At 55.2% G+C, this 19,876-nt stretch overlaps 2 protein-coding genes across 2 annotated transcripts; both read right to left on the bottom strand.

Moving 5' to 3' along the window:
* Window positions 1–9,835: 9,835 nt before the first annotated feature.
* Window positions 9,836–10,699, bottom strand: LOC145974254 (uncharacterized). The gene has a single exon (XM_083104057.1). The coding sequence runs from the start codon at window positions 10,697–10,699 to the stop codon at window positions 9,836–9,838; it is 864 nt and encodes a 287-aa protein (XP_082960183.1).
* Window positions 10,700–17,936: 7,237 nt separating this feature from the next.
* On the bottom strand, window positions 17,937–18,434 carry LOC145974253 (uncharacterized). The gene has a single exon (XM_083104056.1). The coding sequence runs from the start codon at window positions 18,432–18,434 to the stop codon at window positions 17,937–17,939; it is 498 nt and encodes a 165-aa protein (XP_082960182.1).
* Between the last annotated feature and the right edge of the window lie 1,442 nt (window positions 18,435–19,876).

The raw sequence follows: 19,876 nt of genomic DNA, 5'->3' as shown, positions 1-19,876 counted from the left end.
GTATCGTGAACCTGGACGACGCTTCGGGGCCGGATACGCATTGGGTGGCGTACGCGAAAGGGGGAAAGGACGCGATCTACTTCGACGCTTTTGGTAATCTTCGGCCGCCGCGGGAACTCGAGCGCTATCTCGGACGCGACACGCGCATCGCGTACAATCGCGACTCTCAACAGACATACGATCAGAGCGTCTGCGGACAATTGTGCCTACATTATCTTCGACGAGTCGATTGGAGAAGAAGGAAGAGGCCCTTCGGTCTCTAACGACGATTGGGCGCTACCATGTTGCTGATTCTCACGCTGACCGGGAGAAGCAGCGTTCTCATGGCGAGCTACTTTCCGCCTCTGGATCTGAGCGACGACGATTACGAACTCGGTCTGACCAATTTCGAAACCTACAATACGATACCGAACGTGAATTACTCGAACAATAAATTTTATTTCGACGATAACGACGAGACGATCGTGATCCCCGTCGGATCGTACAAATTGCGCGATATAGGCGCGTACCTGAGAGCCGCGATTCTTCGCAAACGGCGACCGGGCGAGAAGATTGGGGAGAGAAATGACGGCGACGGCGACGACGACGATGACGAATATCTGTACGGTGTCGAAGAGAAGGAGAATGAGCACGTCGACAGTGGCGGTGGTGGTGGTGGTGGTGGCGGCGGCGGCGGCGGTGATGGCGGCGGCGAGCGCGTTCTGGTGCTACGCGGTAATGACAATACCATGAGAAGCGAAATTAAATGCGCGAAATTAAATACTGAGTCGATTTCAGCAAATCGAACAATATCGGTTCGTTATTGGGTTTTTCCCCATCTCGCATATTACGGTGAATAGATGGTACGCGTCCGATAAACCCGTAAGCATTATCGCGGTTAACACGATTCGCGTCGAGTGCAACTTGACGACGGGCGCGTACGTGAACGGGAAATCCGCTCACGCGATACACGAATTCGCGCCGAACGTTCCGCCGGGATATAGTGTCGGAGATCCCGACGCAGATTATTTATCTGCCGGTGATCGCGTGACCGACATATCGTTGCGCGTCGTCGATCAGGACGGTCGATTTCCGCGGCGAGGAGATCACGATTCGCCTACACGTGCGACGCAGACGATAGAACGAACGCGGAGAGAATAGGGCGAGTCGCGAGCGTCGTCGCGCGATGCTCGTCGTGAACGAATCTAACGCTACGACGTCGCATCGCAACAGCAGCGGCAGCAGCAGCCATATTCGCGTCGCGGGAACCGCTTTTCTGCGATCCATGGGTTTCGTCGTACCGAGAGACGCGCGATAGTTCGACGTCATGGGAGACATTCTGAGCATCGGCGGGGAACCCGTCTTCGGCGATCGCATCGTGAAGATCGAGTCACACATACAATCCGTACCCCCACACCACTTTCGGATACAGCGACGAGATGCGAATACCCATACAGCAACAGGACCTGTACACGTTGCCGTGCGAGTTTCCTCTACGTCGAAGGTAGACTACAGATGAGAAATAATCCGCCGCCACCGCCGCCGACATCGAGCGGCGAGTCGGATAAGTCGAGCTCCGCCGCTAAAGAGCCGCCCGCATCCTTGACACCGGCAAGGCTAGTGAACAACTGCGTCGCCTTTATGTTCGAGGAGATACGTTACGAACTCGACGGCGTGGAGATCGATCGCAATCGCAACGTCGGAATAACGAGCACGATTAAGAACTACGCGTCGCTGACGACCGAACGAGGTAAGATCTTGAAGAACGAGGGATGGGATCTCACGGCTGGATCGAGCAGCGTCGCGGCGACGGGCGACTTCAACTTCTGCGTTCCTCTCGATACGCTGTTGGGTTTCTGCGAGGATTACAAACGCGTCGTCATCAACGCGCATCATGAGTTGATCCTGATACGAGCGCGAAACGATAACAATTGTCTGATATCGCGCGAGGAATACAAGCCGAGAATCAAGCTGACGAAGATACAGTGGCGCATACCGCACGTAGTGTTGAACGACGTCAATAAATTGTCGCTGTTGCGCGCATTGGACAGCGGTCGATACCTGAGCGTGCCTTTTCGCTCGTGAGATCTCTAGGATTTTCCGCTTTTGCAGAGCGCGACCAAACACTCGTGGGCCGTAAAAGCGGCCACGCAGCTCGAGAATCCGCGTTACGTCATCTTCGCGTTGCAGACCGGAAGGAAGAATGTTCTATCGCAAGACGCTTCCAGATTCGACGCGTGCAATCTGACCAACGTAAAATTGTATCTCAATTCCGACTTCTATCCGTACGACGATATGAATTTGGACTTCGATAAACACAAGATCGCCGTACTGTACGACGCGTACGCGCGATTTCGACGATCGTATTACAGATCCGAGAGCGACGAGACGCTCCTGACTATGAACAAATTTCTATACTGCGGTCCGCTCGTAGTGATAGATTGTTTCCGCCAAAACGAGGCGGTCAAGAGCGCCACTGTGGACATTCGTCTGGAATTCGACTGCAAAGACAACGTCCCTTCCAACACCACGGCGTATTGTCTCATCATTCACGATCGCGTAGTGGAGTACAATCCGCTGACGAACGTCTTGCGTAAGATCCTGTAAAGCGACGCGTCGACTCGTCGAATGGAAGGAGGAGAGAAAGAGCGAGGCGAGGACGAGAGCGAGGGAATCCGAAACCGCGAAGACGTCGACGAGGCTCTCGCTCGGAAGACGCGAATAAACGTCAGTCTCTCTCTCCCCCCAACGATGACGGCGACGGTTACGGGCGATATCACGACGCCGATCTTCGTCGATCTGCAGGGTTTCGTCGTCAACGAGCGATTCGTGACGAAGGAGGTGGCGATACTCGCGAACGGCAGATATCTGACGCATCACATCTTTCGCGCTCCGATGTCGTGGAATCTGCTGACGAAGAGCGAGAAGTCGCGGGCCTGTTGGCTGACTCTGAATCACCACGAATTTCACTGGACCGACGGCTACGTGGAATACAGACATGCGAGGCAGATCGTTCGCGACGCGATATATCGCGCGTCGCGGGATCTCGAGTCGGACGCGACGGTGAGAATCTACGTCAAGGGTCACGAGAAGAAGAAGTGGCTGGCCGACATCGCGGGAGAAGTCGCGGAGCAACGCGACCTGGCGATCGAGATCATCGATGCCGATTACGAGGACATCGGGCCACTGCGAACGCTAGCCGCGATGCGCTCCTATCACTGCGCCTACCAGAAGAATTGGGGAGGGTCCCGTTAGCGCACGGTGCGATAGCGCACGATAAATTGAACACAATTCCCGATAGCCCACGTCCCGATAGCTCACGTCCCGATAGCACACAAGGTTCCACATGGGTTTGCAACGGGGTGGGGGCGGGGGGGCTTTGGTGCAGTCTGTGCGTGTACTTTCTCATTGGTGTGCTATCGGGCGATGGACGACTTCGCATTTAACAGAATCCTCGCGACCTGTGTGGCCTCCAAGTGGGTGAACATGTGGAAAATCGTTTACTTAAGACGATTGATAGACGCTATATTAAATATAGCAGTAGTGTGGAATGTGAGCAATTTTTTTATTCTCACACCTTTAAAAATATACGATATTTCTTAATCGCGCGACATTTTTATTAGTTTGACGAGGAAGTAGAAATACGAGGGTTCATAAATATATAACGTCGGCGCTGGCTGCAGAGGTAAAGACGTACGCGACGACAATTCATAAATCTATTGTTGGCCGATAGGCCCGTGTATAACAAATGGGAGAGATACAAAGAATATCTCTTCATGGATATCTTTCGCTTGAGAAGATTGTTTGATATGGAACTTCTCCGCCCCGACCACGCGCACTTCGTGTCCGCAGAATCGGACGACGACGACGTCGAATCGCCGATACAGGCGGAGTGGCAGCATGAACTCCGTAGACGTTTAATGGGGGTACGTATCTCTTTTCGCCTAACGCGCTTCGACGATGCGCGTTCTCTCTCTCTCTCATTCCGCGTATTTCGATACGATCTATTAATACGATATTTTATATTTCAGACGTCTCGATTCCGGGATTTTGGACGACTCCGATTCGCCTTCCCTCTCGAATTCCGTGCGATGACTACCCCGCATATACATATGTACGTCGCGCGTAACATTATACTTTATCCAGCTATTATTTAGAACTACCACTTACGCTTCTACGTTACTACTCATTTGCCATATCGTTTGTTTTTTACGCATTACGCTCTTACATATGTATTTCGCTTTTACGCTTTCGCGATTTTACGCATTACGATTATACATATTACGTTTGTATTATTACTATCACTTTATGTATGTCGCACTTATGTACGATAAACGCTCGAAGTTTTAAAAAAGAAACGATCATTTTTTTCGATTCCCGTTCTCGCGCGCCTAGACGCATCTCCTCCCTCCCTGCTCCTTCTCCTCTCGACCGACGCTTTCTCGCGCTTTCGGGAAGCGAAGCATCGCCGGAAGACGCGCGCGCGCACGTTCGATAGTTCGCGATCGTCTCGATCCCCGCGCGCTCACCCGTCCTAGCCGCCGCTCGCACGCTCGCGAGAGCCATGACGCGCGTCGCGCTATCGCTCGCGCTATCGATGTCCCTGTTCGTCGCCGCGATGACATCGGGCGACGGCGCTGACCGACGACAACGTCGCGGAAGCGTCTCGTTATCTGCGGATCTACGGCTTTCTGGAGAACGATGAGAATCAACAGTCGTCGTCATTGGACAACGCGACCTCCCTTAGCAACGCGCTGTCGTTGTTTCAGGAATACTACGGTCTGCCGGGAAACGGCGTTCTGAACGTGGAAACGATTCGCGTCATGCGCAGGCCGCTATACGGCGTCGCGGACATTCACGCTTACAACCCGTTGTCGCGAAAGTGGCCGAAGACGCATCTCACGTGGAATTTCAGACTAGCGGGCAGAGATACTCTGCGCACGACTCAGACCGCGTTCGCTCTATGATCCGAGCAATCCTCTCTGACGTTCTCGCGCGACACGTTACGACCCGATATACTGATATCCTATCAATCGGGCCGTCACGCGTACGAGAACAACGAGAACGAGGACGCGTGTCTGTCACCGTTCACGGGTCCGGGAGCGGCCGTCGCTCACGCGTTCTTTCCGACGGGGCTAGCCAATCACGTGAGCGAGGTACACGTCGACGAAACGGAACCGTGGCACATCACGCTGACGAGATCTCCGTCGGACAAGTTGTATCTCCTTCAGACGCTGGCGCACGAGATCGGTCACACTCTGGGTCTGACTCACAGTCTGAGCGAAGATTCCGTCATGTACGCGTATACGCCTTCGGAGGACAGACGGTTTCCGCTTAGACTGAGCATAGAGGACGTCATAAGTATATGAAATCTCTACGGATCGCGGGAGACATCGACTCCGATGATCGTCGGCACTAATCCGACGACGATGACGACGCCGACGACTACGAAGACGACGACGACGCTCGCTCCCGCCAATACCGTAGATCTGTGCGCCTTGACGCGCATAGACGGAGCGTTAATCATGAATCATCGCTTGTACGTCGCGCGTAAACGCAACGTATGGCCGATCGATATGAAGGAGAGACGCTACGGCGCGTCCTTCTCGTTCGCCGATTACTTCAAGTTTCTTCCACGCAATGTCACTCGCATATCGGCCATGTATCAGAGACCCTCAGGCGACGTCGTGATATTCGCGGGCGACTCCGATTACCTCCCCGATTCGAATTTTCAACTTAAAATAGGATGGCCGAGATCCGTCGAATACATCGGATTTCCGCGCAAGGCTAGGATAAACGCCGCAATAAACACGCACGCTGGACGCAGCTACGTCATATACAACGACGATAAGATAGCCGAGATGAACGACTGCACGATGACGACTGCGAGACACGGCGATCTGTGGGATACGTTTTCGGGGATACTGTCCGCGATAACGGCGGCCTTTTGTTACGCCGACGGTAATCTCTATTTCCTCAAGAAACGCGAATATTACGCGTACAGGGAATTCACCGACGCGATAACCTCGGCCGGTCCTTTCGACCTCCGTGTATTGGGAATAGAATGTCCCGCCGAAGGCATTCTGCATCAATTGCGCGAACTCGTATCCAAGATATATCGTCTGGAATACGCGTCCGTCAAGAGACCGGATGACGACGATGTTGAGGAAGACCTTGAAACCTAACGTTAAGATTATATTTAACTTCGACTAACCGTCGAGACGACCACACGGCTTCCGCCAATGACGAGGACGCTCCCTGTGACCGTTGCGACACCACGCCCGTGGTCAAGAAAGCCAGACTGTACACCGAAGTAGGTATACAAGGCGGGTTCTTTTTTTTTGTACGCATGGGAAATCCTCATGGATACCCCCTCTTCCCGGGGAGGGAGAGGGGATTATGCCGGACTCTTACCGGCTAAAACCCCTGCGGGTGTCCTCCACGGCGGTGACACGGGGAGGCCATGGGTACGCCACGGGTACGCCACCGGCATTCTTCCGCGACCCCTTCATCGCGTTCCCTCGTAGCCGGGAGGGAGGACACCCGTCCACCTCCCGGCTCCGCCTCCTGGGGTCTGTCCCGGTAGGAGATTCCCCGCTTCCCCGGGTACCCCTCGCCGTAGCCTCCAGACACGGGGCCTCTTCCACTGCTGGGCGAGGCGGGAGGAGGAGGGGGGAGGAGGGGGGCCGCACGAATAGGTCACAGGACCTCTCACAGCCCCAGAAACCTCCCCCCATGTACACTCCGCTTACCTCCTCGTTCTTTGCAGTGAGGGGGGAGAATAGCCTCAAAAGAGGCTCCTCTCCCCACTCTGGTCACATCCCGCGGCGGGGCCAGAGGCCCAGGAAGCCTCCTCCTCCCTCGCCGGGTCCTCCTGGCTGCAGCCGCCTCTCCTCGCGTCCCCGCCGGGGGAGCATCATCCGCCGGTCCCTCTCCGCCTCCTCCTTACTCCGCATGACCTCTTCACAGAAAGAGGCCACTGCCCGCCACTGCTCCTCCCCCCGCATCATAGCCCGCACCACGGCGCAGAGGGAGAGATCCTCCCGCACCACCGCAACCAGGGCACGGCGCTGCACCTCCCATGCCGGACAGGCCTCGAGAGTGTGCTGCGCCGTGTCCCGGTCCCCACCGCAATGGTGGCACCCGGGGGTCGCTTCCCTCCCGATGCGGCACAGGTAACAACCGAAGCAACCGTGCCCGGTCATCACCTGCGCCACCCGAAAGGTGATGCGCCCCCAGGTCCTCCCCATCCACTCCCTGAATACAGGCAGAACGGCCTCCACCACTCTTTGACCCTCATGGGCCGGCCCGGCTAATTGCCGTTGCCAGTCCACGAGGGGTGACCTCCTTTTCGACACGTAACTATTCGACACCGCTCGATTGGACACGCATTATTGGACACGTTTTGTTGGACACCGCTCGATTGGACACCGCACGATTCGACACTGCACGATTGGACACGCACATTGCACGATTGGACACGGCAGCATTGGACACTGCACGATTGGACACGTACATTGCACGATTGGACACGGCAGCATTGGACACCGCACGATTGGACACCGCACGATTGGACACCGCACGGTTGGACACCGCACGGTTGGACACCGCACGATTCGACACCGCACGATTCGACACCGCACGATTCGACACCGCACGATTCGACACCGCACGATTCGACACCGCACGATTCGACACCGCACGATTCGACACCGCACGATTCGACACCGCACGATTCGACACCGCACGATTCGACACCGCACGATTCGACACCGCACGATTCGACACCGCACAGAGCATGGAGCAGACACACACACACACACACACACACACACGGGGGGGTGCAAGGGGGGCCTTCGGCCCCCCTCCCGCACCCACCCCGTCCCCCTCGCTTCGCGTGAAAAGTTGCAAAGTGGAACCTCGCTTCGCGTGGAAAGTTGCACCCTATCGTAGGCACCCCTACCGGCGGGGTGCATACATGTCCAAATGTGCGGTGTCGAATCGTGCGGTGTCGAATCGTGCGATGTCGAATCGTGCGGTGTCGAATCGTGCGTGTCGAATCGTGCGGTGTCGAATCGTGCGGTGTCGAATCGTGCTGTGTCCAATCGTGCGGTGTCCAATGCTGCCGTGTCCAATCGTGCAATGTACGTGTCCAATCGTGCAGTGTCCAATGCTGCCGTGTCCAATCGTGCAGTGTCGAATCGTGCGGTGTCGAATCGTGCGGTGTCGAATCGTGCGGTGTCCAATCGAGCGGTGTCGAATCGTTACGTATCCAATCGGGATACGCCCGTCCACGAGGACCCACTCCGCCGCTCTACGCCCTCTTGGCCCCCGGACCCACAATGGTTCCCCCCCCCCCACGGAGCTCCCTGACCCCCCAGTATGCAGTCGCTTGGCCACGTGCCAGGAGCTCCAGGGGGGGGAGCCCGCCAAAACCGCCGTCGCCGCATACGCGACCGTGCGGTACGCGCGCGCAGCCCTCAAAATTATGGGACGATGCACCCCCCGCACGTTCCTGATCCTGTTGGACCCCGAGGCGTAGCATCCGTCCAGATCGGAGCCCCGTAAAGGGCCACCGATCCGACCGTGCCCACATACCTGCGGACACGGCCGTTCGGCCTCCCCAAGTTGGGTAACAGCCTCGCCAGTGAGGCCGCCACCCCCTCCCCATCCTGGGGGCCAGCTGGGCAAAGTGCTCCTCGAAGGTCCACCTTCCGTCCAGGTGGGGACCCGGATGAAATATCTGGGTCTCCTGGGTCACCTGGACGTCGTGCCCGTCCACCACGAAGGTGAGCCTGGGGGGGCCCCCCGGGAGCCGTCGTGAAAAAAGACGGCCTCCGTCTTCCGGGGGGCCACCTCCAGGCCCAACGCCTTTATACCGCGGACCACCCCGGCCACCGCGATATTGCCCAACGCGATCGCGTCCCTCCAGTCCCTCCCCCTGGCCACCACCAACGTGTCGTCTGCATAACAGACGACATGGGCCGGGGGGAGGATCCTCCCCAACACCTCATCGTACGCGATGTTCCACAGCAACGGGCCCAATACAGACCCCTGCGGAACACCGCGCACGATGAGCCGCCGCCTGCACACCCCCTCGGCATCGCGGTAGGAGATGCTCCTCCCCATGAAATAGTCCCGGATTACCCTGGACAGGTAACCCGGGACCTCGTGCGCCAGTAACCCCGCCCCTATTTTGTCCCACGGGAGGGTGTTAAACGCGTTGGCTATGTCCAAGGACACAGCCAACGCCATCCCCCCGTGCTGGACTATCCGGTCCGAGCAGGCCCGCAGACAATCGATCGCGTCGATGGTCGACCGGCCCGCCCGGAACCCGAACTGGCGGTCATTGAGCCCCGCAACCTGTTGTAGGTGCGTTAAGACGCCCCACCAATACACGCTCCATCAGCTTACCGACCTCATCCAACAAACAGAGAGGTCGGTAAGCCGATGGGTCGTCGGGGTCCCTCCCTCTCTTCGGGAGGAGGACTAGTCTCATCTCCTTCCAAAGGGAGGGGAAGACTCCCTCCCTGAGGCGCCTCGTGAAGAGGTACCTCAGACAGCCGCCAACCTCCCTCATGACCAGGGCCCAGATTTTGCCCGGGATGCCGTCCGGTCCAGGGGCCTTATTCGGCTTCATCCTCCGGACGGCATCCCCCATCTCCTCCGCTGTCACCTTCCAGCCCTCCCTCCATTCGGGCATACGGTCCGAAAGGGGGAAGGGCACTGCGCCCGCGGCTCCCTCGGGGAATAGAGTCTCAACCACCCCCCAGGGGCCAGGGACTCCGTGGTCGGAGGCGCCCGCGGCTTCAATTTTTGAGGACCATTCTATACGGGCGACCCCACGGATCCTCATTCAGGGAGGCGAGCAGCTCCTCCAGGCCCTAGTCTTGGACCTCCCGATGGCAGCGCCGAGGGAATGCCGGGCCTCCCGATACTCCCCCCGCGCCTGCTCAATACAGGCCTCGCTACGGTTCTTCCTTCGCATACATCTTTGAAGTCGGCGTCTGGCCCGGACCGAGGCGTCGCAAAGATTCGCAATCTCCTCGGTCCACCAGTACGCCGACCTCCTCCCGCATCCTTTCCTTACCCTTGGCATCGAGGCGTCACAAGCTCCCCAGAGAGCACCGCGAAGCCTCGATGCCAACTCCTCCACCCCTTTTCCCTCCCATGCCAAGGAATCCTTCCCCCAGACCCATAGCGTGGCCTGCATCGAGGCCATCAGGAGGTCCGGGTTCAGCTTGGTGAGGGACCACCTGCGTTCCTCTCGAGTGTCCGGACAAGTGGGCGGATGTCGGGCGACCAAACTGAGCTCGATGTACCTGTGATCCGACAGGGTCTCGAGCTCGGCAGCCACCCTCCATCCCCTCACCATGCGCAAGGCCGCCGGGGAGGCCCACGTCAAATCGACAATGGACCTCCCCTGCGAACTCACGCACGTGGCAACGGACCCGACATTGAGCAGGGTCAACCCAAGTGACCCTGCCCAGTCCCGCAGCGCCTCCCCGCGCCGATCCTCGGATGGACAGCCCCAACTTCCAGATTTGGAGTTGAAGTCGCCCATCACGAGGACCGGCCCGGGAAGGCCGCTTCTCACAGCCTCCTCTATCTCGCTGAGTTCGGCCTCAAACTGGGCCAAGCTCAGCGAGGGAGGGAGGTACACTCCCAGAACACAGGTGGTCCCCCACATCATCACGAAGTGCCGACCCCTGATCCCCATCCCGCAGGGGGGCGACACCTCGTCGTCCCTCCGCACGACGGCCACCAGGGGGACGGCCCCCCACAAGCACCCGCCCGGAAACCAGGACGGGTGGTCGGGAGGAGCCGCGTACGGCTCCGATACCACGCCCAACCCACACCCACGCTCCGCCATCGTGTGCAGGAAAAGATCCTGCGCACGGCGGGCGTGGTTGAGGTTGGCCTGCAAGATAGATAGGGGCGCTGGCTTACCCTTATTCATGGGCGTCCCCTATTTTCATCCTCTCCTTCGTCAACTCCTTCTCCTTTTCTCTCTCCTTCCCTCCTATCCCGTTCCTAGGGAGCCTCCGCTCTTTCGGTGGCGGCTCCGGCTGGGGCTGCTACGGCGCTCCTTGCGGCTGATGCTGCTGCTGCCGCTGCCGCTGCTGCTGCTGCCGCTGCTGCTGTCGCCCCTCTCGCCGCTGAGGTGCGGGGGTGGGCGAGGTCCGTCCCGGGAGCTGTCCGCAGCCAGCTCCTCCCATCCAGTGATCCGCCCTTTTACCCGCATCTGCGCACGGCAAACAGCGGGGGACCGACCGACACGAGGGGGCCATGTGCCCCACCGTCCCGCACCTATAACAGGTGCGGGACCTATCCTCGGTACCGCTGCACCTGGCTGCGACATGCCCTCCCCTCCAACACTTAAAGCAGTGGGAGGGACGTGCCACAGCCAGCTCCACTTTGGCGGTCGTCCACCCTCTCCTGATGCGGGTGGCTGAGGCCAGGTCGTCCACCGCTCTGACCGGGCAGCGGACCCAGGCCACACCCATCCCGTTGGCCTATTGATAGAGACCCTCATCTCCTCCGGCCTGGCGATGCCTCTGTCCGTAATGGCGGCTACCACCTCTTCCACCGTTACCGCCTCGTCCAATCCCCGGATACGGATCGCTGCCATCGGCCTCACTATTCTTACAGAGGGGTCCTCGGCGAAGATCCTCCGCAATTCCGTGGCAAGGGCCTCCGCCTTGGACTCCCTGTCCTCTTTCGTGGGGCCCGGGATCTCGAGGACATACGAGCCCGTCATCCCACGACAGGCCCGCATGTCCTCGATCCCCAGGCTCCTCAGTTTTTCGGAGCCTACGCCTTGCCTCGCCCTACGCAGCACCTCGGCGTACGTACCGTCGGGGGCCGTGATGGTGACCGCGGCAGTGAAGGGGATCCTCCCACCCCTAAACGGGGGGAGGGCCCCCCCCACCGCCCACATGTCCCGGCACAGGCTCCCCAGCCGGGCCCCCGGTAGCCAGGAGGAGCGAGCCCGGATCCTACTTGGGCCACTCCTCCTCCCGACCATCGTGGCCCACAGCGGCCCCACGGGTCTCACCTCCTCCTCCACCTTCCTCATCCTCACCTGTTGCTGCTCCTGCCCGCCCTCCGGACAATCGAAGTACTCCAGGGCAGGGGTAGTGGGTCCTTTCTTCTTATTCTTCCGCTTCCTTTTCCTCTTCCTCTTCCTCTTCCTCTCCACCGGCGCCTTCTCGGCGCCCGCGGACCCCAATGTGGGATCCTCGGGCGCAGGGAGGCAGCCAAACTCCGCCAGGGGGAGGGGGGTCAGCGACGGGAGTCTGTGGGATCATCAAGGGTCCCAGCATCTCTCGGATGCTGAGCCTCTCCAGCACCCGCTCCACAATCCTCTCGACCGCTCCGTCAATCTGCTGGATGAGGTGTAGGCTCGTATCAAGCCCACCCACCTCCCTCAAGGGAGGGGGATTCGCGGGACGCCCCCCGTCAGCGGGGGAAGCCCGCGCCCCTCCTCCCCGGCAGGGTGGGACAGGCGCAGGGGGGGAGGAGACAAGCGAGCCGAGGAGGGAGTCCTACCACCCCTCCTAGCCCGCCGGTCCCCCCCGTCCGTTTCCTCGACGAGCCTCTCCTTGATCTCCCGGATCTCCTCCTTCAATCTCCCTACTTTACGTCGAAGCTCCTCATTTTCCCACATGGTCCTGTCCGCCTCCCTTCTATATTGGGCAGCTTGCTCCGCCTCCCTCTCCATCCTGTCCTTCTCCAGCTGCAGCCCCCTGACCTTTTTCCTGAGGCCGGCAACTTCCTCTCCCTCTCCTCCACGCCCCATTTGTGCCCTGTACGCGAGGACGCTGAGGCCCGCATGAGTCCTTAAGGCCGCAGACCTCATCCCTCTCACATACTGGCCCTTGAGGTTCCTCGCCGTAGTGGCAATTTTCTCGATTGTCCGCACAGCCTGCATCATCTCGGATGTGACGTCGGGAGTTGGCTGGTTCTCCAACTCCCCCATCACGTCCCCCAGGCTGGGCAGGCCTGCGGACGGTGGGATGACGAGGTTCGGATCCGCCATCCTCCTCTCCTCCGACTCCTCCCTATCCATATTCTTCTCCTCCTCCTCACTCCCCCTCGCTCTGATCACGTCAACAATGTTCGTCATGCGTGCTCTTCCTCGCTTCCTTCTCTGCTTGGAGCCTGCACTTGTGGTGGAGCCCTTGTCCTCCGTCATAGAAGTCGAGCGCTCCGACCCCGAGGACATGAGGCCTCTGCCCCTCTTGACCGCCTTGGGGGGGGGGGGCCAAGACGGACGAGGAAGCCTCGTCCCCCCCCTCGGCGATCAAGGTGGGCTCCTCCACGAGGATGACCGAGTCCGCCTCCGCGCCGGTATCCTCCAGGGGGGTAGACGCCCATCTGGTCCGGTCCAGGGCAGCTACTGTCCCCAGCCTCTCTATCTGGGCCACGGGCATCAGGCCTCCAACATTCGGGAGGCTGCCAGTTCTCAGAGTACCCGGAGACACCTCCGCTGACTCCTTTTTGGCAGTCCTGGCCCCGGTATTCGTGGGGAAGTGCGCCGTAAGACTGCTCCTCCGGAATGCAGCCTCCTCCCCGCCGCCGCGGACCGCCTCCATCACCTCCGTCACCACAGCCTGTGGGATGTCCTCGGTGGCCGCCGACTTCCTCATACCCGGGATGTCCAGGTATGTGGTCGACTTCGGGTCGAAGTCACACACCGCTGCTCTCTTCACCAGTGGTGATACCACCACCTCGCCTCCTCTCATTCCAAAAATTGTGTATAATTCTTCCATGTTATCTGCAAAATAATCCGGTTCGGCCATCATGGCAACCCCACCGCAGTGGGGCCCTTTCCCCGGTGAATTATTGACCCTAGTTTTGGGGAGGGAAGCAGAGAGGCTGCTTTCAGCTGGCCAGGCCTATCCCTCCCTATGACTCTACGGAAAAGGGTTTCTGAAGAGGGCCAGGTCCACAGAATGATGTTAAAGGTTTAACGTCACCTCTGTCGAGTGGGCCCCGTGGATCCGAACCACGAGTAATCCAGACCTCGTGCTAGACGGTGCCGGGATTTACCCTACCCGGCTGCGGGTATGAGGAAATACCGGCCAGGTAATCCTCCACACACACGCCCGGTTACCTCGCTTCAACCCCGGCATAGGCTCCGCCAGCGGAGGGGGAGCGGTCTTTCCACGTTAAACATGTCCCTTCAGGCAGTCTTCGCCTGGCCGAGTCCAGGACTTATATACCTGCATCTTCCAGGACAGAGGTCAGGTACCGACATCATCCCTCCTCCGCGGTCGGGGGGCTACTACTCCCCCCTTGGTTAGTCTACCGGGAATATCCACGGGGGCCAGCCATGTCTCACACATTCATCCCACACACCTAGGGTCAAAGACCCTCCACACACCCATTCGCGCCCTCACTCGCTGGGGTGTCACTGACCAGAAGCCACAAGCCCGACAGGCCGGCCGGGTGGCTAAGTCACCCAACCAGGCCAGAGGCGAATGGCCCCGATCCGCACCCCCAATCCCCCACCAAAGCTCCTCAGCGGGGGCACCAGCAGAAAGTGCAAGAGGGGAGGATAGAAATCCTCCCTTAACGGCTCCGTGCAGCCGGGCGATTGAAGTCAGGGTCGCCAACCCCTATCCGTGATGGGCGATAACCCCAAGGCCACAGAAAACCTCTTCCCATCTCCCGCCGGCGTATCTGCCAACAGGATACGAGGGAGTGCAATGGTGTGCTCTTAGACCCATTCTCCAAGGAGATTGGGGGCCCCTCCACCACGACGAGGTGGCACACCACGGGGGGACGACGAGGTGGCACACCACGGGGGGTACAAGGCGGGTTCTAACTCTGGTCCTCTCAGGCGGGTGAGGCGCGATGGGGATTTCGGTGGCGCGGGGGAATGACGTCACGCGGGACAGAGGGGATTTCGGTGGCGCGGGGGCTGCGGGGCGGGGGACGCTTGTTTCGACGCGTGTTGGATGTTTTATCACAAGTATAAGCAATATTATATTACATACCCGGTTGATAAACAATATAAACAGCGATATTCCTTATGCAATATTGTATTACATACCCTAACGCGTCGGGACATGTTTTCGCAAACTAAATAGCTCTCGCGGCACCTCCCACCCCCATCACCACCAATATAAGTAATTCTAGATTTTTTCCGTTCGACATCCTTACAAAATAGCTCTCACGGTACCCCCCCACACCCCTCTCACCACCAATATAAGTAATTCTAGATTTTTTTCCGTTCGACGTATTCTTATCTCTCGCATTGAATTACGCGTCGCGCGAATTTATAAACAATATAAACAAATGGCGCCCCCCAAAATCTTCTTCCATATTTTTTTCTCGGAAAGAATGCAACGCATATCAGCGCCGATGTTCGACTGCTTTGTGCTCTCGCGATACACCCCCTCACTCCCAATATAAGTAATTCTAGATTTTTTTTCCGTTCGACGTATTCTTATCTCTCGCATTGAATTTTGCGTCGCGCGAATTTATAAACAATATAAACAGTGGTATTCCTTTGAAGAGGATTGGGCGGGTGGGAATACGTGCGAAGAAATTACATCATGATTTAGACTTAAAACTCTTTATTCTTCTTTTATACATATTTTTCTTACGTACTATGGACTAAAAACTAAAGCTGCCAGTTCGCAATCGACGAGTTGATGCTTGTTGAAAGCGTCACTCGCGCGTATTACATTTGATACTTCTTTCGGATTTATTAAGTGGACGCGATATTGGACAATTGCGTAAACTTGACATCAACTGTTTCGATAATTTTATCCAATCGAGCAAAAGTTACATCTATGCATTGATCGAGATCGAACATACGATGTAACGTCGATTCGATCATCATCATGTATACGTTTGAAGATTCGAGACTTATTAGTTTGACGTTGTTAATCGTATGAACTCTCACTGTTAGCGGTCCAACGCTTATGAAATTGTAGTCATCTTTAGAGTCGTTCCGAAGGAAATTTTGAATACTGCGACGTTGCTCGTAGAGTTCCTTCCACGTTTCGAGAGATAATATCAGTTCCTTTCCCCGATGATCTCCTATGGCAATCTCCACGTAACTCGGTGGACCCACGTTGATACCAATTTCGAGGAATTTGAATTCCGTAGCTGTCAATGCGTATCGTCTACCTAGTATACGAACCGCACGACGCTCCAACGAAATGCTACGGGAAAAATTAAATAATAGTAATAATAATACAATTTGTAAAAATAGAAAAATAGAAAAAAGTTAAACGAAACTTACTCGTCACATTTGTTCTCAAACGATAGAGTTTTATCGCGACTCGGCACGTAATTATTCACGCGTCTTCCGATGCCGCCGCTGCTGCTGCTGCTGCTTCTTTCGACGTAGTACATTTCTCTGGGGTTATGAAAAGTGAACCACGAGCGGTTAACGCGACACTGATCGTACAGGAATTAACCGAGTATACGTGACGCTCATCTTCCAAAAGTATAATGTGGTGGGGGATCAATGCTTCTAACGCACTGAAATTTAGGAGAAGGGGAGGCGGCGCTCGGACAAAAAAATTCTTAGAAACGCAAGGAAGGATTAGGGTGGGGAAATAAGAGATAACACATATTAATGTTTACATATTTTATTTTTCTTGCAATTCTTTCTGCCGTTGCGAACACCAGTTAAATATATTGAATACATTTTGTAATGCGCAATTCTTAACATGTTTTCCACATCGCATACTATTGGTAATATCTAATTTATTTAGAGAATCAATATCTTCGTAATCTGCATCCAAGGTTTCAATAATATAGCCGTTTCCCGCATCGTCTAGTATATCGGTCAGCCATTTTCGCTTTTCAAGTCCTTTAACGTACACGACAGACGATTCTTCTTCTTCTTCTTCGTGTATCGTACCAATGACAGCTATTGTAATTACACGCTGAGCCAAGTCATACGGAACGTTTCCGTCTTCCCATTGTAATCCATGATGATTTCTAATCACCCATGAGACTTGACATCACTCAGATTTTGTAAGCAGGCTCCACGGTACGGGACTTGCGAAAAAGTAATGTGAGAGAACATATCCCTTTCTCAGGACTGCCGCTTTCTTCACGAAGAATAGTTTTCCGATGGTAAATCCTTGCAGATCCACAAACGTTGGTACGGACATGACGAGATCTCTCGTCGAGAGGAATGACGAAACTCTAAAACCATCTCGTAACACTTTGATTTATATCCTGCTCCTCTTCCCCTCTCTTGTGTCGATATTGTCGCGATCACTTAGGTGATTTTGCGAACAACGTTGGTCAACGGATTGTACTGGAACACGCGATCGTGTATGATGAGACAGTACGCAGTGGTATTCGTCGGCACGTTCTCCTTACACTCGAATTCCACTCACATCCGCGGTTGCGCTCTTGACCGATTCGTTTTGTCGAGAACAATCGATAATCACGAACGGACCGTTACGTAGATACATCGAGACGGTGAGACTCGGCTCGAGATACTCGTATCCGTAATAGTTCTTGCAGAAGCGCGTGTACGTATCGTACAGAATGGACCATCTGTTTTTATCGAGAAAAATCCAGATTCATATCTTCGTACGGATAACATTCCGAGTTCAGATAGAGTTTCACGTTGATCAATTTGCAGTCGTCGAATCGACTCGTATCCTCAGACATAACATTCTTCCGGCCTGTTTGCAGAGCGAAGATAACGTAGCGTGGTTTCTCCAGCTGAGTCGCGGTTTTAATGGCCCATGAATGCTTGGTTGTACGCTGCAGTAGCGGATACTCGTACAGATCCCACGAGCGAAAACCCATGCTGAGATATCGTCCGCTTTCCAGAGCACGCAGCATTGACAGTTTTTCGATCTCGCTCAACAGCACGTGTGGCATTCGCCATTGTATCTTGAATATGTTGATCGTAGGCTCCAGCGTCGAATTTCCAAGCAGACAATTGTCATTGCGCGATTGTATTAAGATCAATTCGTGACGTTAATCACCACGCGTTTGTAATCCTCGCAAAATCCCAATAACATATAGAGCGGTACGCAAAAATTCAAGTGTCCATTCGCATTGGTCGACACATCCCAGCCGGCGTTCCTCATAATCACGCTTCTATCGGAAGATACCGTTACATGGTTTTTGAGCGTAGTAGTTATTCCTACGTTTTTATTGCGATCAATCTTAACGCCATCGAGTTCGTATCGAATCTCATCGAACATGAATGCGATGCAATTATTTCCCAGTGCCACATCAGCTCCTCCGTCAGCTGATGGTCTGTTTTTCGTTAGTTCTCCCTCGATGTATAGGAAACTCTCATACGGCAACGTATATAGATCCTGTTGTTGTATGGGAATTCTTATCTCGTCACGGTATCCGAACGTTGTATTCGCGAACGGGTTGTACATGTGAGTCACGATCTTGACGATACGATCGTCGAAGATCGGTTCGTCACCGATGTTGAGGATATTGGTCATCGTTCAGCTGTTTCACATCGCGAATCCCAAAGATTGTAAAAACGCAACGTTCGATGCGCTGAGTTTCTTTTTCTTGGATGATTGGATATTAGCGAACGTTGACGTTGTTGTTGTTGTCGCTGGCCTCGTAAAGATTGCGTTATCTCTCACGTCTTTCGATCCGTTCAACACGAGCATCTCATACGTCGCATACGTATGTTATCGCCGTAGCCGTCGTACGTGTAATCTTACGGTCTCTTCTCCTCGAAAATCGAGCAATCGTCCGTTCCGGTCGACAACGCGTAACATTAAATCCGTAATGCTCCGCGCGATGATCGGCAGGTAAATGATCTGCGTCGGCGTTTCCGATATCTTATATCCCGGTGGTACCCTCGGTGAAAATTCATGTATCGTATGAACGAGTTTGCCGTTATTGTACGCGCCCGCGATCACGTTACACTCTACGCGGATAATATTCACGTTGATGATGTTAATCGGCATGTTCGATTCGTACCATTTTCGCGGCTCGAGAATACGATTCAAGAATCCTAGCAGCGATCCAATGTTGTTAGGCTTGCTAAAGTTTATTCTGTATGCGCATTTGATCTCGCTCCTCATCGTATAATTAGCGCGGAGCACTATCGGATATTCTCCATCTTCATAGTCACCGTCGTCAATGTGTTTCTTATCGCGATGTTACCGTGAAATTGAATGTTTCAAAAATGCATGTATATCTGGCAACTCGTAGGATCCCTCGGGAATCGTAATTTCCGCGTCGTCTTTGCCAAAATTTATTATTCGAGGAATTCACATTCGGTATCGTGTGATAAGTCTCAAAATTCATTAGACCGAGCTCGTATGCATCGTCGCCCAAATCTACGGCGGGAAAGAAGTTTGCCGCGAGAACGCTACTCTTCCCAGTCAACGTGAATTTCAGACATGTCGGCAAATCTGTTTAACGAATACTGAGTTAAATAGCGCAATATCTGTCTTTAAATTCGCATGCATCGACCGTTCGAAGAAACTGCAAGCACAATTGTCCGCAGATGCTCTGATCGTAAGTTTGAACAGGTGTGTAATTGTACTGTATCTTCGTTACATTTCGTCCGAAATATCGCACCAATTCATTCGGTGGTCGAAGATTGCCGAAACTGTCGAAATATATAACGCGATTCCCCCTCTTTGTGTACGCTACCCAATGAGTACCAGGTCCTTCGACGTTATCCAAATTTACGATGCCACTCTCGTTTTGATATATACCACCGATCGGTAAAGAGTTGCGCATGAAAACGAGAAGCCTTCATTTGCGCACAGTACAATTGGACACGTTGCAATTGCACACCGTGCTATTAGACACATAAGATTGCACACCGTTCGATTGGACACGTTACATTTGCCCACCGTTCAATTGGACACAGTTCTTTTGCGCACCGTTGGATTGGATACGTTACATTTGCCCACCG

This window comes from Camponotus vicinus, unplaced genomic scaffold (assembly GCF_025532165.1).
Source record: "Camponotus vicinus isolate PSW18456_S1 unplaced genomic scaffold, iyCamVici1.0 SCAF_7, whole genome shotgun sequence".
Classification (NCBI taxonomy): Eukaryota; Metazoa; Arthropoda; class Insecta; order Hymenoptera; family Formicidae; genus Camponotus; species Camponotus vicinus.
The sequence above is the reverse complement of the archived record's forward strand: the minus strand, read 5'-3'. Positions and strand labels throughout refer to the sequence as shown.